Source organism: Trachurus japonicus, chromosome 8 (assembly GCF_045865225.1).
Source record: "Trachurus japonicus isolate A0001 chromosome 8, Traja_1.0".
NCBI lineage: Eukaryota > Metazoa > Chordata > Actinopteri > Carangiformes > Carangidae > Trachurus > Trachurus japonicus.
In genome coordinates, this window is record NC_140914.1 from 29,020,806 (window position 1) to 29,047,247 (window position 26,442).

General features: G+C 42.9%; 1 protein-coding gene across 5 annotated transcripts in view; it reads left to right on the top strand.

Moving 5' to 3' along the window:
* The window catches only part of LOC146983518 (syntaxin-binding protein 4), a 98,558-nt gene that overhangs the window by 53,302 nt on the left and 18,814 nt on the right, over positions 1 to 26,442 (top strand). For all 5 annotated transcript variants that reach the window (XM_085785126.1, XM_085785127.1, XM_085785130.1 and 2 more), the window contains 8 exons: positions 43 to 112; positions 209 to 283; positions 4,701 to 4,780; positions 7,278 to 7,401; positions 8,888 to 9,029; positions 18,328 to 18,434; positions 20,984 to 21,125; positions 21,898 to 21,970. In XM_085785126.1, coding sequence (XP_085641252.1) covers positions 43 to 112; positions 209 to 283; positions 4,701 to 4,780; positions 7,278 to 7,401; positions 8,888 to 9,029; positions 18,328 to 18,434; positions 20,984 to 21,125; positions 21,898 to 21,970 — 813 coding nt within the window. The remainder of the gene's footprint in view (positions 1 to 42; positions 113 to 208; positions 284 to 4,700; positions 4,781 to 7,277; positions 7,402 to 8,887; positions 9,030 to 18,327; positions 18,435 to 20,983; positions 21,126 to 21,897; positions 21,971 to 26,442) is intronic.

Here is a 26,442-nt window from a genome sequence, read left to right on the forward strand (position 1 = left end):
TCTGTGGACATGATCATCTGACATATATTTGATCTCTGACAGGAAACCTGTTGCCAGGGGACCAGATCCTGGAGGTGAACGGGGACAGTCTAGTCGGAGTCACGAGTGAAAGGTGAAGACCTGGTAAAATCTCAGTGGTCTCTGTTTTAGTTGGAGGCCTGCGATGATGTAACAATGATGTGAACATGTATTTGTGTTTGTTTCACAGAGCTGTGGATATCCTGAGAGCAGCCTCAGCAACCAATCACATGCGTCTTCTCATAGCCAGAGATGAGGAAGCAAAGTAAGCAGATGTTGAGTCCATGTCTCCAGCTCTGGTTATTGGTGCATGTTACCAACATGCACGTTAAACCTAAACTACTGTGAACTTAAATATATTTATACTTAAAGGTGTTTGAATATCTAAATTGATAATTTTTTGTATCTTGCTTTCTTATATCTGATCAACCGAGTACAAGATCATATCAACCCAAATGCAGTGAAATCATAATAGCAACAGAATTATTAAGCAAAGAGACACAAGTGTTTCAAGTGAGAGTCTGAGAAAGGAGATATGTGTTGAGACAGAGACAGGTCTCTAAAGTTAATTTTCTCTTGATCTGTCTTAAAGATGACTTAAAGGGATAGTTCAACATTTTGACAAATTGGCCCATTGCCATAATCCCTACAGTTTTAGGAGTAGGTTCACTACCTTTAATTGTCGATGCAAGCTGTTTTTAGAATGGCGGAGCAGAGCCGCGAGCTGCTCAGAGCTATGCTACGGAAGCTAATGGGATTTTTTGGTTTCCCTCATCAAAATGATAACAGAACGTTAGGAGACGGAGTTCTTTTCGAGGTAAATTCATGCAAAATCGCTGATGTGCGTTCCTGTCGGGGGCAGTTTTTCAGCAAGCAGCCTCTGCATTTGCCTTGAAAACGACTCGTTCCGTCCCGTTATTATCTCATAGCGGGGTGAATAAGCGTGGTTGGTGCAACTAATGTAAAGGGTGCTCTAAAAACTGTATTTTTTACAAAGAGTCAAATTTTAAGACAAGGCTTAGTTGGTGCAACTGATCTTCCATAAGGAATCCAGTTTTCTGATCAAGGACAAATAGCTTTGATAACCAGTAAATACCAGAGGAGCTTGCCTGACTGATGCCAGAGGCTCATAATATCAGTGTTCAGCTTTCTAATCGCACCACAACCAGTCTGGGTGGAAACCAGGTCAGAGCCAGCTGTCAACATCAGGCCCCGTCTCCCCTTTTAAATCCACTTTAGACAACATCAAGCTGTAACAGTAAGTTGACAATGATGGTGGTGGATCTGCATTTTAAATGAGCAGGTCGTCTCACACCTGTAAATCCTCAGCGAGAAGGCACAGACAGGATTTCCACCTCAGCTGTTACAGAGGAGGCCTGAAGTCAGAGCCAGTGACCGTGATGTGAACAGACTGGGTTTACTGGGCAGATCCCAGTATGAACACGTGTAGTGTCATTAATTTTTTATCAGGGAGAAACATAGAAAGTCATTTCAGCACCATTACACACATACAGAGCTAAACAAAACATGTATTTGGACAATTGTGCTAACATATTCTCCAAGCTATTACTCTCCCTTTCATTTTACAATGTATAAAATAGGAACATTTGAACAAAGGAAGTCACATTTACTCATTTTTCCATCAAGATGAATAAACTGGTACTTCAAGCCATGTAATGGAGGTACTTAAAGCAGTTCAGGTCTCCGTGATCTTATATATCTGATCCATTTTGACCTCCAACTCTTAAATTTCTCCAAATGCAATTTTAGAGCGAATGTCAGCCTCTCCATGATGTAGATTTTGTGAACAGTCCCTTGCCAGTCTTCCAGTGTTGGTGCGTTGGGTTGTAGCCATTTCCTTGTTTAGTTAGAGCTTTCTTTGCTCTAATCAATAATATCTTCATTAGATATTTGTCTGCTATTGATTGGATATGTAATGCCATGGTACAAAAATACATTAAGCTGACATCAAATTTTATAGTCATCTGAAACATAATATTCCAGACAATCCGTGTCGTGTCATTTCAAGGTGAATATTCCTCTCATGTAGTTGTGTCAGAACAGTGTGACTGCTGAGGTATCCTGAGCCCACACTCCCTGCCATTGTGCTGCATGCGGCGCAGTGACAGTAGACTTGGGGAGGGGAAAGAGCTTAACCTAGGGCAGCGCTCCTGACGAGATGAGCGTGTGTGTTAATCTGTGCTCCGTGTATTAACTACCCCGCAGCCCGGAGCAGATGAACTGGAGGGTGGGGGGTGGGGGGCGGGCGGCAGGAGGGGTTATGTCTGTCTGCCTGTCTGTTAAAACAAGTCAAAACTAGCTTAGCACCCGCTACGTGCTCACCAGCTGTAAGAGCCTTGGAGAATATCAGAGCAGGATGACATCACCACCAGCGCACACAGACAGAAAACAACAACATTCATGACTGCACATGACAAAAGGGAATCTTCATGTTGTCAGTTCAAAGTTTCCCTTGGTATATCTGCCACAGTTGATGACAGATGTTACATCCTAATTGACGGTTTCCTGACAGGGTTTCCAGTTGGACAACCATCATTTTATTCCACTGTAGTTCTACAAACTGGCTATGTCATCGTTTCACTTGTGTCCATAATTAATGTAGCTTGTTGAAGATACTCACAAATTTAAATGTTTTAGATGCAGCTGCCTATGAAAGGGTCTGTATATCATCAGAAAATTCATAACGCCTTTGTAATTTAAAAACATAAATCAGTTTGTTTTGAAATCAAAATGGAAAAACTTTTTTTTTCGGTGTCAGAATTTAAAAAATGTATAGATTTTTGGCTTGTTTGTGGCTTTTTCGCCAATCCTTCCTTTATCATTTTTTTTTGTTTGCAACTGAAAACCAAATTCATATGGTTTTATAAAACAGAAACTAAATCATATGGTCTGTTTAGTTTTTCTTTTCTACCAAAAAAGCTAGAATACCTCATTTAAAAATGTGTCCAATTAAGTAATGTTTTATTAAAATGCATGTTCTCAAATGAACAATGGTTTATGATTTCTCTCAATATCTCACTGTTGCTATTGGTTATGAACCACGCGTAGCCTGTTTTTGAGCTGATGAAGACCAGTTTGTGTCCTTGTTTATGGAGGAGCTAATGTCAGCACACGTCTTAATCTGCTTAGAAACACCACATCCGAATCACCAACCACAGCAGATCATATCACACTGCTGTGTTGTTGTGGATGATAACACTGACATCCCATCTCCACCCAGTGGATACTGAAATATAACTATACATTTACTCTTTTTATCTGATAGAGGGGTCGGTCACTTTTAACTTTTTCTTTTTATGTCTATAACTTACTTGATTTTAATCATAACATTTAAATCTAAAACCCACTGTTAAACTAAATCAAACTAAAATCATCATCATCTCATCATCATCATCTTTATTCACATATAAAAATTGTATATATATAGAAAATAAATGATTAGATGTGAAACAGGGTAGAAACAAAAGTCATATGAGACAAATCATTCACTGCATAAAAGACAAACAAGATGTGACCATAACTTATCTATGAGTTAAGTTAAGTTGACTTTATTGTCACATATAATTACAAGTAATTACAGTGAAATTCTTATGTACCTTTGGTCATTGCATAACATAAATAAAGATACAAGAAAAAATCTAATAAGAAAGAGAAGGATATTTAAAACCAAAGAGGTTGGTAGTAAATTTAAAATATAAAATAGTGCAATGGCAATCAATATAAAAAAGAAGAGAAAGAAGAATGTAGCAGTGAATATACAGATATTTTTTATGTTATTAAAATCAAAGTCTCTGAATGTTTGTATATTATTTAAATGGTTTATATGGTTTAGAAATGTTCTAAGTCTCATTAAGCTTGTTACCAGAGGGAGTTATTTCAAGGTGAGGTGAGGAGGTGAAGTCATCATTCCAAACAGTGGAATGATGAGGAGACTGCGTCATCCCACAGCACAGTTCAGCTTTCCTTTTCTTACAAGGCCATCAAGGTGTGGAATAGGCTCCCTACCAACATAAAAAACATCCTTGACTATAATCGCTTTTGTCTTGAAACAAAAAAAAAGCTCCTTGCCTCACAGTCTAACCAGCATTAACATGACCTGTCTATGATTTCTGACTGGACAAACACAGGTTCTTATAACATGTAGCAATGTAGTAAACCCACTTTAAAATCTATTTTTATGTCTGTATTATATCTTGTATTTGTATTATAGATGCATAGATATGTCCTTGTAACATTTCTGTATGGACTTTAAATCATTAGTGTGCATAACTCCTTTGCACCCCAATTTACCATCGCTGGTAACCAGGACTTTGCTGACATTTATATTCTCTATGGACCTTTGTAAATTTTGTACATCACACTTACCTTATACTAAGCACTACTTTTTTATTGTATGGTATGTTATGCTTTTGTAGTGTATGTGGTTTAATGTTGGGTGTGTATTGGAGGTTTTGTTTGCATTGTTGTTGGACAACAGATGGAAATTAGCTTCTGCTAAACCTGGTGTGCCCATCTTTCTGTTTTCTTGTAAATGATCAATGCAAGTACACATTGTCCTTAAATAAATAATAAGAAAAAAAATAAAATCAGAGCAGCTAGAAACAACCACGTCATTAGTGCAACAATATTCTGAACATGTCTCCTTTTATTTCTTTGAAAAGGAGAGAGTTTGCAGAGCTGCTGGAGAAATATGGATCCAATGGCAGCACAGGATCAACGCGTAACTCTCCCATCCAGCAAGGTAGGCATACCACTAGCCTGTGTGCACTACATTACATATTCGTAATTATTTCTGCAAGTTGTTGTTTAAAGTGGGCAGACTCTCACGATCCTGTTCTCATAAACAGTGCATTGCAAATTTTTCGGCGGTTGCACTGATCCTCTGCCAAGAGGATTGCAAGAATTGTCATGTGCAGTACGATAAAGTTAGAATATGACAAAATCAGGATGACAAAATTAGGGATTGTAAATGTGTATGCATGATGCGGGGGGACATCAAGGAACATCCTGCTGCTGCCAAACAGCTTCCTGTGGTTGACAGAGGGCTAAGCCTGCAGGGTAATGGAATAAGTCAGCCTTTAAAAATGGCTTATGACAATGCACTCGTCCATTACACAATTACCAACATCTGTTTGAGTCGGGAAGGAGGCAGCCAGCTGGTACACATTTGTAAAAACAGAGTTACAGCACATGGGCAGTCTTGTGTGCTCTGAGCATTGGATGGTGTTGATACATCAGAGTCCAAGTCCAGAGTCAGGAGACATGGATTTAAAGGGGAATTGCTGTTTTTTACAATTATTTCTAGCATAAAATACGATCATTTACTCACCACAGCGCATCATCCAGTTCAGAGGTCAACCTACAGACCCTGGATGTTGATAACAGCTAACCCCGGACTCAGAGGGGAATAGCACTAGCGTATCATAACAAAATATTGGTGAAATGAACAAGTTTCTCTGCAGATAATGTGTTATTTAGAGGCTGCATTCTGCTGCCCTGTAGACTCACATTATATGGATATACGCGGCTCTCGGCTGTATCTAATTTCCTCAGAACGACTTGTAATGACACCAAAGTTATCTGGGTGAGTAAATGATCATATTTTATGCTAGAAGGTCCAGATTGTAAAAAACAGCAATTCCCCTTTAAGGCCCTCCTCCTGATGCAGTATGTTACACCACAGGTACTGCCTCTGGCACTGTACACACAAACACAAGTACAAGTATAATGTGTGTATGCATGTGTCAGCTTTACACACTCAAAGGCAGCTCTCCTCAGATATGACCTTCATCATCATCATGATCGTGAAGAAAACAGGTGAACAGTACACTCTGTTCACTCAGAAGCAGGAATACGGTGCTGCAGCTCTTTTTCAGAGCTCTATGAAAGAATCCATGACCCCCCCTCCACACACACAAAATCAGAGATACCTTTGATTCTAAGGACAGGGTGGAAGCTGTGGGTAAAAAAAAAAACTCTGGAGGATATGTGTGCAGCTCTGCAGTTGGTTTGGTCAGCATGTTAGGTATTAGAGTCAGTCAGGCTTAAGAAACATTTGACAAGGCGGTGCATGTTTTCCAGTGGAGAGGCTCTGTGCTGCTGCAGCTGCAGGGAACTGATGAGAGCCTCTATTTTAATGTCTGAAATGTTAATTCTCTACACGTCACCTCTTATAAAACACATTGTGTTTACTCACCATAACTCATTGAATAACTGCATCATCTGGGAGCGTCCGAGGTTGTCTTGGTTTAAACCAGGGGCCACGAGGGGCCGCTGTGGTTGTTGGTTGTGTCACTGTTCCTTTATGTTCCCTGCCCTGTATGTCTTTTAATAGGCATACAAGCTCACATCCACAGTCAGCAGTAGCATGACTCAAAAAAAAGGCACTGAGGGTGGTGTACAGCAGTATGCCCTAGGGCTGACACACACAAGACAGTGAACCATTAGTTACCTAAAGTGATATTTCGACATTTTGGCAAATTGGCCTATTGCCATAATCCCTGTATCACTGTATTAAAGGTTAAAACTAACTCAACATTTCCTCTAACATTTTCAAATTAAAAGCCTTTTAGCTTTTCAGTTGACAACATCCCTTTATTTCTTAACGTGTTTTCCTTAAAGGGATAGTTCAACATTTTGGCAAATTGGCCCGTGCCATAATCCCTATAGTCATAGCAGTAGGTTTGTTACCTTTAATTGTCGGTGCAAGCTATTTTTAGAACGGCGGAGCAGAGCCGCGAGCTGCTCAGAGCTACGCTACAGAGGCTAATGGGATTTCTTGGTTTCCCTCATCAAACTCATCAAATACACAATCCAACAACTCCAAAACACTCTGGTGGACAAGTTGTGACCTGCACATTCACCACGCTATGAGATGTAACGTTACAAGACAGAGTTGTTTTCGAGGCAAATGCGTAGCCGGAACTACATTCCAGACACAGCTGCCTGCTCGGCGGAGTGATTTTGAGTGAGTTCGCTTGTTATTATTTCATAGCGTGGCGAATGTGCAGGTCATAACGTCTTCACGATAGCATTTTGGCATTGTTGGATTGTGCATTTGATGAGTTTTGAGGGGAACAGCTCACGTCTCTGTCCCACCAATCTGAAAAGAGCTTGCACTGACAATTAATTTACTGCTATGAGTAAGGGATTATGATAATGTGCAAATTTGCCTATCCCTCCACTCACATCTTCACTCACACTGTTTTGTGTGTCATGTTCTGTTTTAACAATCCAAGGTGGTCGCTACCTGGACAGTACATCATCCGGCTCCTCATCTCGCTCCCAGAGTCCTTTGCTGTTGAGCCCAGCAGGATCTCAGAACATGTACAACAACAGTGGGCCCATGCTGCGCTCCCTCAGGTAAGAGTTCACCCACCGACCAGCACACTGCTCTCCTGTAGTGGTGCTGCGACAAGTCTCATCCAGCAAATACTCACTCAAAGCACAGATTTACAAACTCTCCACTTGTGTGGATTTTCATCCTCACGGCTCTTTCCAGCTGAGATGACACATTTCAAATAATCCAAAAACCCAGACACTGTGGCCGGCTGAAGCAGGACGTGCAGTCACAGAATTATAAAGTGCATCTACAATCAAAGTTAAAGTCAGTCAGGCCAGACTCATGGTGTGAAACTCATTGTTATAGTCTGAGAGCCTGAACAGTGATGACTGCAGCTGATAATGTTGTGAACAACCTCATGTTATGAACTGTTGGCTAGCCTAAACAAGCTAATGTTGATAGTATACTAATATCTCTAAACAAACTAAGGTTAGCTAACATGAGCCTCTGTTGGTCTTCTGTGTGCATCAACCTCTGAGTAATTTTTTCTCAGAGGCCAAACAGTGTCAAACAGTGCAGTTCCTCAAATGACCACTAGAGTCTGGCTCAGCAGTGAGTCAGTCCCCTTGACTCCATGTTTACATTCTGGTACAGAAACAGTTTTGCTGTCTACAGCTAATTTCCTCCTGCATGACAGTTACACAGGCATTGGGGTGAATTTTATTTAAAGGTATTCAGAAAAGAAAACTGATTTCGAGCCCACTATGGGTCTTAAAATTAGTGTAATAACTCATATATCAGACGATGTAGCCCAAACTTTGTGCAAAACTCTATAAATCCGGGATGAAAGTGGGGTAGTTTTTTTTTCCGCATTGGATAATGCAGGCGCACGAATTATGCGGCACGTTGCTCACGATTCATCAGCCAATGACATTGGATCCGTCATCCATCAATCAAACGTCAATCAAACATTCAGGACATCAACACGTTGGCATTTTGTTGACATAATGTGAACAATTGAAACCGATCTGGACCATGTAGGCTACCATGAGCTGCACCTGTACCTGCTGCTTTCATTCATGTTGTTATTGTTTCCTGCTCTCTTCTTCTCCAAGTTCAATGTCAGACAAGGACACTTACACACAGTGTTATTATTACACTGCTCTGTCCTGGACCAATCACATCTCTAGGAGCCATAATACATGTACAAAAACAAATACAGAATTCAGAATTTGGCATCCTCTTGGTAGCAAAGTAGATGTTGGCATGAATCCTTACACTGCATCCCCTACCTGTTCAGAGGAGGCCAACAGTGCAGCACTAACACTGTCACTGTGAGTGACCCAGTTAAGTGAGACAAATACAGTACAGTATAAACTTGGCATCGCTCTCCAGCAACACAACATGGAACTGAAAAAGTTTGTCAAAGACCTCAAATATGTCTCTGCACTGCAGTTTCTGCTTATTTAGTAACTGGTGTATATGCTGATGCAGTTAGACCTGTGATAAGCCAATGTCATCATGTAAACTGTGCACAGTACTGACAGTAGATGTTGATGGTGTCAGTCATCCAGGTGAAGGGGTGATCCAGCTCCTCTCAGTGACGCGCTCCAGCAGTCTAGGCATCACCATCGGAGGAGGCTCCAACAGGCCGGAGGGCCCCGCAGTCTTCATCCAGGAGGTTCTGTCTGGAGGAGACTGTCACCGGGTGAGCACCTTCACACACACAGTCACATCAAAGCTGCAGATACGGAGGTGATAAAGGATAAAGTAAGAGGAGATGTTTCCAATCTTATCATTTTATTTGCAGTTATGTTTTTGTTTGTCTTGGTGCCAATAGCCAGTAGTAGTTTAGTGGTAGTATTAGTATAGGCACATAGGATACATGATCAAGCTAATACTGCACCAACATCATCACTGTGTCCCACCATGACTCTGTTTGACACAGCTTACAGCTTTTGTTGTTATTGTGCAAGAAATTGTGACACTCACACATTTTAGGTAAAAAACTGAACCCACATGCACACACATACAAAAAACATTGGGATTAGTGTAAAGTGGCCTTCTAATAACAAAAAGTGACGTAGTTACAAATTCAAAACCCCAAATTGAGACAAAACTGAAACATGGGGGAAACTAATCAGGAGAGAAGCAGCAAAGGACAAAGATGCAATCACACTGGTGGAAAATGGGACCAAGACAAAAAGTAAAATAACCACAAGACAAACAAGTCAGGAAAATAATCAAAGGTCAACATCTCAAGAGTCAGAATCAAACTCTACAGATGTAAAGGAACATGTTTGTTTGGTAGAAGACCCAACAGAATGTATTCTCTCATCTTCATTATTTACATTTTCTAAATTAAATTTATTGAGGGATAACCCCTTGAGATGTATCATCTCGTCTTCCAGCGTCCTATACATAGAAACAGTCAGACAGTACAATACAGCGTAAACACAACACAAAACACACACTTAAAGTGTGCACAGCGGCTCCCAAATCCCTCCCGCCCACGCCACCAAACCCCATCAGCCCCTAACCCCATCACAAAGGTCAAATAGAGGTAAAGAGACATAAAAATAAATAAATGGAAAATAATAATAATTAAAAAATAAATAAATAAATAAAACAGCTAATAACAACAGCAGGGGGTCTGAAACAAGGACATTAGTGAGGTCTTGAACAGATGGAAAGAGGTGACAGATCTAATGGATGGCGGTAAGTTATTCCAGTCAGAGGGAGCTTTGTGTTTGAAAGCACGTCTACCAATTTCTTTTGAAGTTCTTGGGATGGAAAAAAACAGTTGATGTGAATGTCTGACAGAGTAAGATTAATCCTAAATTTACTGCAAAAATGACCAAAGTACAATATCTGCCAAAAATAATCACAACATTATGTAGGATTATACCAGGAGAGGAGTTTTCTAGTTGAGGGATTCTCCAAAGGATGAAAGCAACAATGTAGAATACCATAAAAACTAACAGTTAAATGATGCTGTGGAAAAACACGCTGTGGTCCGTCATCGAGGTGCAGACGAGGTGCAAAGAGTAGAGACTGAGCAAGATAGCTATCTGTAGTTTACCTTAGTACTCGCGAGTACCCGACCCAGTGCAGGGCTCTGCTGTGAAGGTGGAGACATGCGGCGGTGGTGTAAACAGACCTCCATGTTTCTCCTAAACACAGAGTATGTACAGAGTGTCTCTGTTATCTGTGGAGTCACCTTGACTGCCTGGAGGAAATTAGCATAAAGTGGCAAACACAGTCCTGTCATCTCATTAAACTCTGTTGAATATTTAGGAGTTCATGCTGGATTAAAGAATATTAAACACCGCTTCAGTATCTGCTGGCGTTTGTGTTGCGCTGGCGTCAGAAATCCGAGAGTCCCCGGACACACAAACTACACCAAGTGTGAAGGTCAGTCGTCAAGCGAGGACTCTGCCAGGGGGCATCACCCTGCTGCTGCTCCACCCCCCCACCCCCCCGTCCCCTCCCGCATGCTGTTAGATACGGACGGAGTACAGGAGCAGTGGCAGGCCCTGTCTAAAGTGCAGCTTTCAGACTCCTACTGAGGACATCATTAGAGTTTATAGTTTTCCGAGTATTTACTTAAAGGTACATTGTGTAGGATTTACTCCCATCGTATTTTTCATGCTGCATTCACATGAAATTGGGCAGACTGCAGACGGACAACAGCCGCTGCACGTAACGGCATAAACAAGCCTCTATGTAAACAAGTGGTCCGTCAGCACGGGGCAAAACAATACACGTGACAATATGTTGTCATGGCGATGTGGTATTGTTTACCTGACCCATGTTTTACCGTCTTTCTCTGGACTTCTGTGACTAAAATGACATCTGGTTTGTTACCGACGGCCGTCTGCCCGACTGCACGTGAATGCAGCATCAGTGTAACGCTCCATTCCTCCTCACTGCGTTACCGCGGTGACTTTTCACAGACGCCACCTCGACCTGAGCCGACAGCTCCGGTGTCTCCGCTGAGTTTCCGTGGTTTCCTACCGTCACGCTGCCACTGAACGTAAAAACATGGCGTCACCACATGGCAGCCAGCACCGAGCTTACCCGCTCCATGTAGATATGAATGATATGAACGGCTAATTCAGAGCTGAAAGGAACACTTCAGTTTGTTGATGGGGGTGATTACTGATTAATGAGAAACATACTTTTGAACAAAATAATCGATTTTCATGAATAGATAACAGGAGTTACACAATGTCCCTTTAATTAGGACCATGTTCTTTAGCACACCTCACTTAAATACGGAGGTCCAGCATTTTTGGATCCTATTTTCAGATGAAGTTTAATCCACATTTGATGCTCTAGTGAACGTGTCTGGGAGTGGGACGGTGTGTGTGGGGGGTTGAATCAAACTAAACTACACTGTATGTGTGTGTTCATGACTTAGTTTAATACCTCCTGGACAATAGAGATCAGTGCACAGTGAAATAAGATAAACAAGATCAGTTTATTGTTGGTTTTGTTCTTTTTGTTGCATTAGTTTAAACAAAAGTATACATCACCATACGTTAGATTAAATCACAGTATCCAGTTTATTATCCTGGGAGCAGCTGTTTGTTCTGTGGCCACTAGCCTGGTGCTGAGCCTACTGAAGCATGTGAGGGTTGGAAAAAAAAAAGTGGAGTATATCCAGACAGGAAGCTACTGGTAAGCATGATGGATGAGCTCTGCGGCCTGGCTGAGTGTCAGGTATCAGCTGTTTCTGCTGAAAAAACAGGCATTAAGTGCTGGAACCTGCAGCCTCAACCCTCATGTCTGATCAGATCAGGCCTTTTTGTCGTCCTGTTCAAGGAAAAATCAGATTCATTGCATTGTGTATTTCAGTTGTCGTGTCATTTATGCGCTGATGTCCGTCCCATTCTTGTGAACCTGACATCTCAGTAACTCCTTGAGGGAACTCTTTCAAATTAAGCATAAAGATGAGATGAGATGTGACGCAGTGACACATTTGCACAGAGGCTAGCAGTTTACTGTGTGTGTGTGTGTGTGTGGGGGGGGGGCATTTTATATATAAATGGTCAAACACCAACCATGTAGTGATTCTAGTTCCTTTCAGTCCAGCCCCAGTCAGCTAGCCAGGCTAGCGCCGCCTACTGGTTCCGGCAAATTTCATTTGCCTCAACAATGTAGTCAGGACACTAGCAATGCGTTTCGGTTTGCTCCGTCCGCTCTGGTGGACGGAGCAATCAGCGAACAGATGGGGAACTGAAGGCGAAGCCGTTGAACTCAAGCGCTCAAGCTAACCTATGAGCTTAACCGGTGTATAGCACACGTGACCACCAAGCAGCAGCGATTAGTTGAAGCAAATGTAAGCAACCGCCTCCCGGAAGCAAACGAATCCCTATGGCTGGTGTTCAGACGCTTTTTGAAATGTAATGAAATAAGCGGCTGATGCATCAGGCTACCAGTCAGCTACATGCAGTGTAGAAAGTGTAAATTGTGGTAGTCACATATCGTCATCATGAATATTAAAGGGGAATTGCTGTTTTTTGCAATCTGGACCTTATTTCTAGTAGGGCTGCCCCCGACCAAAGATTTTGTTGGTCGACCAGTAGTTGTCACTTATGGCGATTAGTCGACTAATCGACCCCCCACCTTGAGGGGAAAAAAAAAAAAATTACATTTTTTTTTTTTTTTGCCAGGTTGAGAATTAATTAATTAATGCTCGTGACTCCGGCCGTGTTGGGTCCGAGATTCAACAACAAGCCGGTCGGGTTTCACCGTTATTACCGGCAGAATGCCCGTTTATCACAACACAGTAGATGAGGAGGGTAAAAAGTTACTGAGCTCAGGCTGTGTGACGGGGGTGCGTGGGTGGGGGTCCGCGGCGTGGAGCAGTGCGGGCATAGACATGTCTGTGGGTGCGGGTCTCTGACTGCAGCGGGGACTATCATGGATCCGCTCCGTGACACTGAGACTGACCGCCGGTGAGCGCTGTGGGACGGGACCGGGGCTCAGACAGCACCCGCTAATGGTTAAAAACAGCGGTGATACGAGAGAGATTGCCGTGCCGTGTAAAAAAAAAAAAAAAAAAAGTGTCACGTCATGACTTCCTGTATCTGGCCCTTCAAAATAAAAGCCCCATAACCTTTCATATACAGTTCAGTCATTGATGTTGGCTTAATTTTGACAAGACACGGCTCCAAATGTTTGGTTTTTTTTCCTGCGACCAATGAAATTTTGGTCGGCTAATGATTTTTTGGTCGACCAGTGCTTGGTCGACTATTTGGGGGCAGCCCTAATTTCTAGCATAAAATACGATCATTTACTCACCCAGATAACTTTGGTGTCATTACAAGTCGTTCTGATGAAATTAGCTCCAGCCGAGAGCTGCGTATATCCATATAATGTGAGTCTACAGGGCAGCGGAATGCAGCCTCTAAATAACACATTATCTGCAGAGAAACTTGTTCATTTCACCAATATTTTGTTATGATACGCTAGTGCTATTCCCCTCTGAGTCCGGGGTTAGCTGTTATCAACATCCGGGGTCTGTAGGTTGACCTACTAACCTCTGACCTGGATGATGTCATCTCTGAGCGCTGCGTGGCGCGGCTTTTTGCTACCGCTAATGCTATGGTTCGTTTCTGCTTGTTTCCGATTTGTCAGAACAAAATGAGCAGCTGGATGAAGTTCAGCTTCCTAGTTGCGCTAAAAATGGACCCAAATGCCGAAGTGGAATCATTATTATCAGAATGAGCCGGGCAGTGCTCAGAGATGACATCATCCAGGTCAGTGGTTAGTAGGTCAGACCCCGGATGTTGATAACAGCTAACCCCGGACTCAGAGGGGAATAGCACTAGCGTATCATAACAAAATACTGGTGAAATGAACGAGTTTCGCAGCAGATAATGTGTTATTTAGAGGCTGCATTCCGCTGCCCTGTAGACTCACATTATACGGATATACGCGGCTCTCGGCTGGAGCTAATTTCATCAGAACGACTTGTAATGACACCAAAGTTATCTGGGTGAGTAAATGATCATATTTTATGCTAGAAATAAGGTCCAGGTTGTAAAATAAAAAAAGCAATTCCCCTTTAATGAGCCATACTAAATTTAAAGTGGCAACAGTAGCAGAAAGTCTACACACGAAACACTGTAGGAGCATGTAGAAAGTTTTTCAGGCTCCATCAGGCTGTGATTATTGTGAGCCAAAAAACTACAAAAACTTGTAGCCTTTAAAGTCAATCTTAGTATGGACGACCACTTTCTGTCTCATGGTGTGAAAGCCTGTTATCCTCTCATAGAGGGGCAGTAAGAATGATGTTCCTACATAAAGATGCTCCAACAGTCATCATCAGCCGTCCTGTTTGCACACGGCGCTGCCTTTCCTCCAGCTTCTCCAGCTTCCCTCTCCACAATCCCATCCTCCTCGCCTCTCTGTCCGCCTACTCACTGTCAACCGTGGCAACGTGACAGGGAGGGAGAGGAGGAGAGTGAAGGGGAGAGACACATGAAAGGAATATGCTCTTGTATTTTGTGCGCTTGAATTAAGCTGTTTCTAAGTACAGCATTTGCATTGCAAGATAGTAGCGAGTGGATCACAGAGAGTTCTTGAGACCAGCGTGGCCCGGGGCTGAGAACATATCCTCTGATCCCTGTGGTGAGGTCTGTGTTGCTGTGGCTTGTACCTTTTGAAGCATGTTCAGTATACAGTAGATTCCCTCTCTCTCTTCACAATGACAAATGAAAACAGACTAAATCCATCAGACATTTGTCTATTAACCTTCTTAATTAAAACAATCTTTTTGTCATTTTGTCTGCTTAGAGAGAGAACCTTATAAATAATAAAACCCTAACCCTTGTAATATATTGTGTGATTGAAAGATTTTCTGAAACACTGCAGCTCATTTAAAGCTCTGTGATAATATTATTGTTTTTAGTTGTTGAAATACAAAAAAGGATAAAAATAGGATGGATGGACAATCTAAAAACAGTATGGACCTGGCCCTGCCTGTCACTGGCATAAAAACTCCTCATGAGTAGACCTAACTTCAAATTGATTTTAAAGTTTTCCTGATTCTGAATAAATTTGACACAGACAAAGATCTGTACATGGCTGAACTACCATTTAAAATTGACTCCTAGATCATGGGACCATATTTCCCTCAGAAGAGAAAGCAAACAACTGTATCAGGTGTTTATTTGCAGTGTTGGGAGGGGTACTTTTAAAATGTATTCCTCTACAGATTACTGATTAAATGTCATAAAATGTAATCTGTAATGTATTTGGATTACTCAAGTAAAGTAATGTATTCGGAATACTTTCTGGATTACTTTTAGATTACTTCAAAATAGCCTGCCTTAGCGCCTTTAACTGGGACACTGAATTTGCTTTAGAGAATGATCTTACACATGAACTTATAGGCTACCGTGGCTCCTTTAAACTAAAAAGCATTAATAAATATGTGTTTGAATTTGTCAAACCACATTTCAATTTATATTAAAACTGAGCAGCTTTCTCTGCTCTACAGTCCAGACTACAGCCCCTCAACCTCTAATACTTATGCAGAATACCTCCGAAAAAATACACCATTTAAAATAGGTTTTATTTGTGAGTGTAGGACAAGCAACATGATGATATTTTGAAATTAAAGTAATGACAGGAGTTACTGTTTTATCTGTAGGCTAACACTAAAACTGTACTTAAACTCACTTCACTGCTGAAGTCGGTTCGTTTTGGAACTTCGCCACAGTGCAACAAGCGTTCACACAGTGCAACCTGCGTGTAGTGCAGTAGGCTAAAGTAATCCAAGTACTCTGTCTTTTTTAAAAGAAAGTAACTGTATTCAGAATACACCAATTTAAGCTGTAACTATAACGGAATACAGTTACTCATATTTTGTATTTTAAATATGTAACGCCGTTTTGTGTAATCCGTTACTCCCCAACCATATGTCAATGTTGTGTCTTCACGGCTGAAAGCAGTGGTTACTTCATTGTGACATCATATAATCACAGAAGTTGTGATGGATGTCTGAATACAGGCTGTGTGCATTTCTCTGTGGACTGAGGCTTTGATACTTTCACAGTAATAATATAGAACCTAGAGCTGCTTTCTAATCACAATACACATGGACATCTACCCTTATATTCCAGTATGGGACTTTTAATGCAGCAAAATAAACAGAAAACACAATAAACACTCACACCAATCCCTCTTCACATAATCTGCATATATATATACAGTTTATGTATGTATATACTGTATGTATATATATATATATACTTGTAAATTTCCCAGCCGTCTCTCTTCCAGCTGCATTAATCCAGCATCAGCGCTGGAGGAATGTCTGAGGGATGGAGCTGCAGCAGCAGACATGTTGATTTCATTTGGCCCATTTATTTTTCACTGACTTACAGACTCAATCCTCAATAACAGATGGTGACTGGTTCATAGCAGGAGACTACACGCAACTGTGTTTGACACAGGGCAGAGCTGCACTGCCATACTGTACTGTCATTAAGTCTCTGTGACTCGCTCCTCACTGTACACTAATGCCTGGCTCTATTACAACAGCAGCTGACACTGACCCTCAGTCTTCCGCTTATAGAAGCAGTTTGTCCATTTCACCCAAAACTCAACTCTTAATCCCCCTGTGTTATAGACTATAGGAAGCAGCAGGCAAGCATCCATGCTGTGTGAGTCTGTGAGTCAGCAGGAGGATTATGCAGCAGCTTTAAGGTGACAAACCATGCAGGAGAGATTTGTGTAGAAATGAGTGAGGATGAGCCCCAGGGGCTGTTATTCACCTGTGGAGGTCATCAGTGGGCGACAGTCTCCTCTTGAGGAGCAGTGAGCTGAGCTTGACCCCTGCTGACTCTGCTGAATGTTTATTACCATTTCCTTATGTTCCCTCCTTTACTATAATGAACATGTTCCTTTCTACACTTGATTGGACAGATGAAGTATTTTCTGGGATGTTATTAACAAAGCCAGAGTTGCAACATCATGAGGGGGCAAACAAATGCCAGGAACCCCTAGAGAGAAAAGATGGCCACAATAGCCTCATAAACCCCCATAAACATGTCATAGTGTACTGCACCAATGCCCTGTGGTCCATACATTTATGATTACGGAAATCCTGTTTAACCCCTTAAGGTTAACCAGGCGTTAAGTGGGGACACCACAGGTGAATAGGGTAAAAATTTAAAATAACAGATATCACCATGAAACTTCCCAAATTTATCACTTACATTAAGAAAAATATTACAAGTTTTGCCAAATTTTATGTTTAAATATGGAAATTAGGCAATATATGATGAAATATGCTAATTTGCATACATTTCCAGAACTGAAATCTGAACAGTGGATAAAGCTACTTTTAAAATTCTCATTTTATATTGTTGACATATAAGAGTCAGAAGTTTTTACAGAGCAGATTTTGGATATCTCTTTTTATCACTCTGTAAATGAGAAAATACTGTCACCAGCCCTAAAAAAATCTAATTTTGCCCTGTTTAGGCTGTGAATGATATATCAACAAATCCCTCTGTAACAACCTTCAGAATATAGACAGGAATAAAACTGGAAGGTTTGGTGTCTCTAAGTGCTGCTGGAGTGGAGATTTCTAGCTCAGAGTCTGGGGGAAAACTCATTTTGACAAAAAAGACTTGTACTGTAAAATTCCATAGATTGTTAATGTACTGTAAATCATACTTTTACGATTGGTTTTTGGAGCCCACATAATTGTTCAGGAGAGAGAGAGCTTTACAATGATACCTGAGAGGCACAGTAGAGTATGTCACAGTAGCATGTTAACTTTTAGTGAATTTAGGAGAAATCTACTGACAAAAGAGACAAAATGAAGTAAAACATCCACCTTAATGTGGATTTTCTACCATTACTTTCAATTTTTCTGAAAAATAGCCCCAAATCTCAAAATTGATCAGTGCATGAAAAAAAATGTCTCGCCAATCATGTTTAATTTTCATTGTGAGTTAAGGCTCTGTGTCTTCGTTGTTCAGGACGGACGTCTGAGGCCCGGAGATCAGCTGATTGCCATTAACAAAGAGTCTCTGATAGGAGTGACCCACGAGGAGGCCAAGAGCATGCTGAACAAAGTCAAGCTCAGGTGGGTGGTGTTGAGATTAGGTCTGAATTGATTAATAATAATAATAATAATAATAATTCATTTAATTTATATAGCACTTTTCAATAACCCAGAGAAGCTTACAAAGACACAAAAGAAACAGGGTAGAGACATACAGGGGGAGACGAGGGAGAGACAGTACACAGTGACACATTAATGAGCGAGGTGATGGAGAGACAGGCTATGGGTAGGGGAGGTCATAGGCTTGGGAGAAGAGGTATGTTTTTAACCGGGACTTGAATGTGGGGAGTGAGGGTGAGTCGCGGACAGGTGGGGGAAGAGAGTTCCAGAGTCGGGGTGCAGTACGGGAGAAGGCTCTGTCGCCGAAGGATTTGAGTTTAGATATGGGTGTTGTCAGAGAGAGAGTGGAGGAGGATCGGAGGGCACGGGTGGGGCGGTGGGGAATGAGGAGGTCAGACAGGTAGGGGGGGGGCCAGGTGGTGGAGGGCTTTGAAGGTGAGGAGGAGTATCTTGAAGTTGATGCGCTGTTTGATGGGGAGCCATTGGAGAGAGTGGAGGATGGGAGTGATGTGTTCACGGGACCGGGTGTGGGTGAGGAGGCGGGCAGCAGAGTTCTGGACCATTTGAAGTCGGAGGGAATGGGAAGTGATGCCGGTGAGGAGGGAGTTACAGTAGTCGAGGCGGGAGGAGATGAAGGCGGGATGAGGGATTCGGCAGCAGGGGGAGAGAGGCAGTGTCGGATTTTGCCGATGCGGCAGAGGTGGAAGTAGGAGGTCTTGACGACGGAGCTGACATGGTGATCGAAGGAGAGGGTGGGGTCCAGGATAATGCCAAAGTTGCGTGCCAGGGGGGAGGGTGATGGTCGAGGTGTCAATGGTGAGTGAGATGGGTCCGGTTTTGCTGAGGGTGGATTTGGTGCCTATGATGAGGAGCTCTGTTTTATCACTGTTGAGTTTGAGGAAGTTGTGAGTCAGCCATGTTTTTATTGTAGAGATGCAGGTTTCGATGTGGGTGAGGGGAGGGTTCTGGGTGGATTTGGTGCTGATATAGATCTGGGTGTCGTCGGCGTAGCAGTGATAGTCCAGGTTGAGATTGCGGATGATGTGACCAAGGGGGAAGAGGTAGCAGATGAAGAGGAGGGGGCCGAGGACTGAGCCTTGGGGGACCCCCTGCGTGACCGGGGAGAGGGTGGATGTGTGGCCGGAGAGGGAGACGAACTGTTGTCTGTTGGTGAGGTAGGAGGTGAGCCAGTCGAGTGCAGTGCCCTCAACACCCTGTTGGTGCAGCCTTTGAAGGAGGATGGTATGGTTCACAGTGTCAAAGGCTGCGCTAAGGTCTAGTAGTAGCAGGATGTTGAGGGCACCGGACTCTGCAGAGGTGAGGAGATCGTTGATGACTTTGACAAGGGCGGTTTCAGTGCTGTGGAGTGGGCGGAATCCAGACTGGAGGGGTTCGAAGAGGTTGTTGGACTGGAGATGGGTGTGGAGGTGGGCGGCGACGATGCGTTCCAGGGTTTTGGAGAGGAACGGGAGGTTGGAGATGGGGCGGTAGTTAGAGAGGTTGGCTGGGTCCAGGGTGGGCTTTTTGAGGATGGGAGTGATGGAGGCGAGTTTGTAGACAGTGGGGAAGTGACCAAGGGATAGAGACTGGTTGAAGAGGGTGGTGAGGTGAGGGAGGAGGACAGGGAGGCAAGCCTTGGTTAGGGTCGTTGGAAGGGGGTCCAGAGAGCAGTGGTTGTCTTGGATGCGGTGATGACGTCCAGGATGTGGGAGGAGTTGACAGGGGAGAAAGCAGTGAGAGGAGGGAAGGGGAGCGGGAGTGGTGGGGGAGGGGAGGTGGGGGAGGAAGAGTTACTGATGGTGGCAGTCAGGGAGCTGTTGATTTGGGAGACTTTGTTGTTGAAGGTGAGGAGGAAAGAGTTACAGAGGTCAGGGGAGGAAGGTGGGTTGGTGGCCGGTGGCTGGAGCAGTTTGTTGACGGTGGAGAACAGGATGCGGGGGTTCTGGTTGGTGCTGTTGATGACGGATGAGAAGTGGGCGAATTTGGCAGCATGGAGAGCATCGCGGTAGGAGGAGATGTGTTGTTTGAAGGCTTCAGCGTGGACAGTGAGGTGAGTTTGTTTGTAGAGACGTTCAAGTTGGCGGCCAGCTTGTTTCATGATGCGGAGTTCCAGGGTGTACCAGGGGGCGGAGTTGGTGAATGAGAGGGAGGAAGTTTTCCAGGGGGCAAGGGAGTCCAGGGAGTCAGAAAGGATGGTGTTGAGCATGATGGCGTAGTCGTCAGGGGAGGAGGGGACGGAGCCAGGGGGAAAGGCAGAGGATATGAGCTGGGAGAGCATGAGTGGGTTAACTGGTCATGTCACTCTGATTAATGTCAAGTTGTCATAACAAAACCGAATGACACTTAATGACAACAGTCATAAACCCTTATGATATTGACATAATGTTTATGACACGTACATGACAGTGTCATGACACTTTTATGACGATACCTTCAAGTAAAGTGTTAGCAGTGAGTGTAGTCAGCTTCTAACAACATCACTGTGTCTTTGTGTTCTTACGGTTCTCCAGTCAAGACACCACAGTGGAGATTGCCTTCATCCCAGGTAAAGGACTGTTTCCTAGCAGCACATCCCTCCACAATGGAGTCCAGCGAGCAGCCGGGACCAACTACAGCTCTGGACGTTTAAAAGTCCACATCAGATCGCCTGAGGTCAGCTCACCAATACACAGGCTCTGGACATTTTGTCAGTCGATTCACAGATTTAGTGACAATTTATTAGTGTTGCAAGTAACAGAAAAAATGTAGAGAAAGGGCAGCAGAATCTCTGACCGAATAAAATAATCAGGTTTCTGTCTCCACACATCGTTAGACTTGTTATCAGCTCAGAACCACTTTTTGGGATTTTTTTTTTTCTAAATTAATGAGAATTATATAAAGATAATACTGTTATCTCTGCTTTTGCATTGGTTCAGTAAAACTCTCTGCATTATGATGTGAGAGAAGAACTGAACAAGGCTGGATGGATCTATATGGAAGTCTTTTCCTGCTATTCTATTTTATCAATGAAGCCTCTGGAAAAATAATATACTTATATTCAAGTTTAAGATGATCAGTGAATACGCTGAGAAACTTTAATTTAATTTAATTTAACTTAATTTAATTTACTTGATTTAATTTTGTTCAACTGTGTATTCATCTTTCCTGTAAAATGCATTTATAAATGCAGTTTTTTCATTAGGCCTAATACTTCTATTTTCCTCTTATCATTGAATTTCAAAATTAAGATTCAAAACAAGACCAAATGATTATTATTTAATTTTGTTTTATTTCAAAAGTCAATTAATGATTAATCATTGAGAGACAAAGTTAGGAAATTTATTAAATTTGCAAAACAGAAAAAAGTTTGTTTTAATCTCTTTTATTTCTCTTACTACACATTTTTTTCCACAGTCAAATGTATTTGTGTGTGTTTCCTGTGCAGATTTGTACAGAGGAGCCGGCTCCAGTGTGTTCACCTTCTCCTGACATCTGCCCACCAGATATTCAGATTTCAGGTACAACACCACACACACACACACACACGCACACACACACACACACACACACACACATAAATCCTTGCTAACAGGTGGCACCTGTCTTCAGGGAGGACAGCATCATGTTATTGAATAATATGATCTAGTATCAGAAGCTGTGACTGCTCCTTGACTGATCTGAATCTTGGCCCTGAAGAGGGAGAGTCACTGCAAAACATGACAATGTATAAATTAGGGCCGGGACTTTAACGCATTAATTACGATTCATTAATTACACAAAAATTAATGCGTTAAAAAAATTAACGCATTGTAATCGCACAAATTAAATTTTTTTAATTCATTTTTTTCTCACGTGTGTTTACGTGCAGTGCGCCCGCACGCGAGAGAGGCGGCAGTTTGAGAGGCTGACTCATCGCTGACTCATCGCAGAGATGAGAGCTGGTGAAACGCTAGCATAGTTATTTAAAACATCATCTCTGATCTCTGCCTGCACATAGATACACAGACACGGGCGCACGCTAAATGCGCTATATCGCGCTAATTGCTCAGCTGCAGCGCTATATCTATTGGTGCGTTCCAGGCACCATATGACCTGTCACTGTCACAGGTGCATCTCATCTCATTATGATAGGACTTCACCCTCAGAGCTGTCTGTCTTCAGACTGTCCTGACCTGTCCCTGAACATCACACAGAGACAACATGGAGCTGCCTGTGTGATTGGTTACTGAGTTTTATTAATGTTTACATCAGGCTGAGTTCAACAAATCAGTTTATGCTACTGTGATTTAAGTAGCCTAGTTAGATACTACAGTAATCATCATAGTGTATTGGCAGGAAAGACCATTTAATCTGTATGTATCAAATATCGATTAATGAATTAATGGATAATTTGCATCCCTAGTCTGTTGGTCTTGGTTAAGTACCACCTTGAATGCTTAAGCTTATGTATTCAGTCATTCAATGGTATACTAAAATCCATGTGAAAAAAAAAATGCTTTTCACTGTTCTCAGGTCAAATATTTATATGCGATTAAAATGCGATTAATTGCGATTAATTAATTACAAAGCCTCTAATTAATTTGATTAATTTTTTTAATCGAGTCCCAGCCCTAGTATAAATACAATATTTAAAAGAATAGTTCACCCAAAATTCAAATTGCACTCATTATCTACTCACGCTCATGTGGACTAAGGGCTGGGAGAAGTTTCAGAGTCCTCCGTGGCTTCTCTGAGTTACAGGGGGTCTCGGCGTAGCAGTGCATGTCAATATAACAGTTGCAAATGGATACCAACTGTCTTCGTAACAAAAAGACACACCAAAAAACATCCAAATATCTCCATGCTGCTCGTATGTAATGTCCGTCTTGTATTGAAGCCCCGAAATGCAAAATTGTTCCGAAAAAAATTAAATAAGTCTATATTTCAAGCTTGTTTGTAGCGGAAGCTTCTCTTCCTGGTCCGTCCAAATCTCGCGAGAGTAATCAGTAATCAGTAATCGCACTGACGCTGGCGCAAATCTCGCGAGATTGGGGCGGTGCGTGGCACAGTGGTTAAGGCGGCCGCCCCATGTAGAGGCTACAGTCCTCAACGCAGGCGTCCCTGGTTCGAATCCCGCGTCGGGCAGACTTTTCCTGCATGTCATTCCCCTCTCTCTGCCTCCCCTTTTCCTGTCCATCTCATTATGTGCTATCAAATAAAGGTAAAAACGCCCCCAAAAAATACTTAAAAAAAAAAAAATCTCGCGAGAATTGGAGGGACCAGGAAGAGAAGCTTCCGCTACAAACAAGCTTGAAAAATAGACTTATTTAATTTTTTTCGGAACAATTTCGCATTTCGGGGCTTCAATACAAGAGGGACATTACATACGAGCAGCATGGAGGTATTTGGATGTTTTTTGGTGTGTCTTTTTGTTACGAAGACAGTTGGTATCCATTTGCAACCGTTATATTGACATGCACTGCTATGCCGAGACCCCCTGTAACTCAGAGAAGCCACGGAGGACTCTGAAACTTCTCCCGGAAATTTCAATTTTGAGTGAACTATCCCTTTAAGTTTTACTGTGCAAAATGATAAATGTGGGTTTGATGATTGAAGTTCTTACACTCACCTGCTGGAAGTGATACTTTTTTTTAATGAAATCTAATATATACTTACATAGGACACATACGTTATGGTAGATGATCATAAATATCCATCCATCCATTAGACATACTGCTTATCTATGCAGGCTGACAGGGATCTTGGAGTTTTTTGGACCATTTTTTATGTTAGCAGACTTGTTGATGTGTCTTGATCCTCTGAGGTACTGGTGCTTGTGTTCCACCGACACACACCAGCAACCAACCACTGTCCAGCTGCTGTTGGGAAATGGTATGTGCCACTCTTTGGTAGACAAAAACCCCCCTCACCATCTGTACCATGGCTTTTTACAAAGCAGCTCTGCCATCAAATAACCTTTAAAGGACTGGTAAACACCTGCCAAATCAGAGCTGAGACTTTCTGTGATTTGTCCCAGAAGTACCTCGTATCAGATGTATGAGATAAACCCTGCTGATCAAGAATGAAAAACGGGGAACATTTGCTCCCTTACAGAGATTGGGGATTAGGTAGAGAGGAGAGGAGAGGATGGGATTTAAATGAAACCACTGCACAGTAGGGGACCTACGAGTGCACAGGAATATGAGGGATCACAGCAGAGTCCTGTCTTAATAACGTTGGGTGTAATGCGTCATTGTTTTCAGCAGCAGTGACTCTATGTTGTAGACAGAGAATCAAGAAACAAGAAGAACACAGGAGGCAGAGAAAAACTATGAAGCCAAGTCATTAAATTTGTTTGTCGACACATTCTTTTACTACATTTTTAACCACTCTGTTAAAATGTGGAAATAGCCTATACACAGACCACTGAGCAGAGTTTGAAACTACCACAAACTCACCTGAAAACTCTCAGCGGTATTTAGTTTGGTGTCCAGCCACAGTGACATGATGACATGTTGCCCCAGCAGACAGCAGCATCAAACAGTTGACTGGCCAGTGCCCATCACTAACTGATAAAACATGTGCAGGATTTCACTGCAGGAGTCAAAGGACCTGAGCATCCTCAGGAAAAATCCAGCTCTGCCAATTCCAGTAGAAGATAGAGACAAAAGTAGCACACAGGATGGTCAACTCCCCCCTCCCCTTCTTGCAGGAGCACGGCCCCATCACCAACATCGCTCGCATCCACCTGGATTTTGAATAGTTTGTGGAAGACTGGAGCAGACAGGACAGGAGCAGAGCATATCAAACTTTTCACAGCAGCAAGTAGGCTGGTCAACAGAGCCACCACAGTAGAAAAGTTGGGACAAAGACTGCGGTAAAACCCCACCAACCCAAGGAACCGCATCACGTCCTTCTTGGACGCTGGCACTGAGCCGGAGAACCAGGCCACCCTCGAGCACCTGCTAGATCATTTCCCAAAATGACATGAACGCCCTCCATGGGCAAGACAGGGCGTACCACCATTACCACCTCACCCTGCACCAATTCAGAGAACAACATTAGTCGATGCCGTGGAGCAGAAAAAACCGTCAGACCCATACCTCGTACTTTCACATTGCTACCACTGTGGGTTTTGGCAGAGAAAGGCAGCAGTGAGCCCACAATGAATGAGTCCAATGCCCCAGTGTCTCTTAAGACTTTCACTGGAACTCTGTCCTCATGTCCAACCAGGGAAACAAAACCATCTGACACAAAGGGGAGGTAACCAGGGTCAATCCCATCTGTGTGAGTAGAGGGGTTTGTGTGTGCCCTCACAGCAGCAATGGCACTGGCTCGCTCCTGCACTCCCACCGTTACAGCAACAGCAGACGGCTTGGTGGGTGAGTAACCTGACCAACCCCTCCTCAACACTGGACACTCCTTTTTCCAATGACCTTTATCAAAACAATAGTTACACACCAGAGCAGGGTCCAACTTACCGGACCGCCCCTGGTCCCACTGCACTGGGTCGGCTGCCCCAGCAGACAGACTCTTACTGCTGGGGAGAGCTTCCCCGCGGCCCTCTCCACATGCAGCATCACCCTGACCACGGTTACCACCGCCATGCGTTAAAACATATTCATCAGCCAACACTGCCGCTGCGGCTGCTGTTTTAACCTTCTTTTCAGTAACATAAGTGGCCAGCTGGGCAGGCAACGACATCTTGAACTGTTCTAACACAACCAAGTCACATAAATCATCAAACGACTCTACACTGGACGCCGAGCACCACCGACTGAAATGCATTGAAATATCCTGAACAAACTCAACATGGGTCTGCTGGTCTCTTCTTTCCCAGTTGCGAAACCTCTGCCTATAAGCTTCCGGCACGAGTTCATATGCTTTAAGGACTGCCGCTTTAACCTTAGCATAACTGGCGCTGTCAACAAAACTTAGGGCAGAGAAAGCTCTCTGGGCCTTGCCCGTGAAGACACACTGCAGCATCAAGGTCTGGTGGGCATCCGACCAC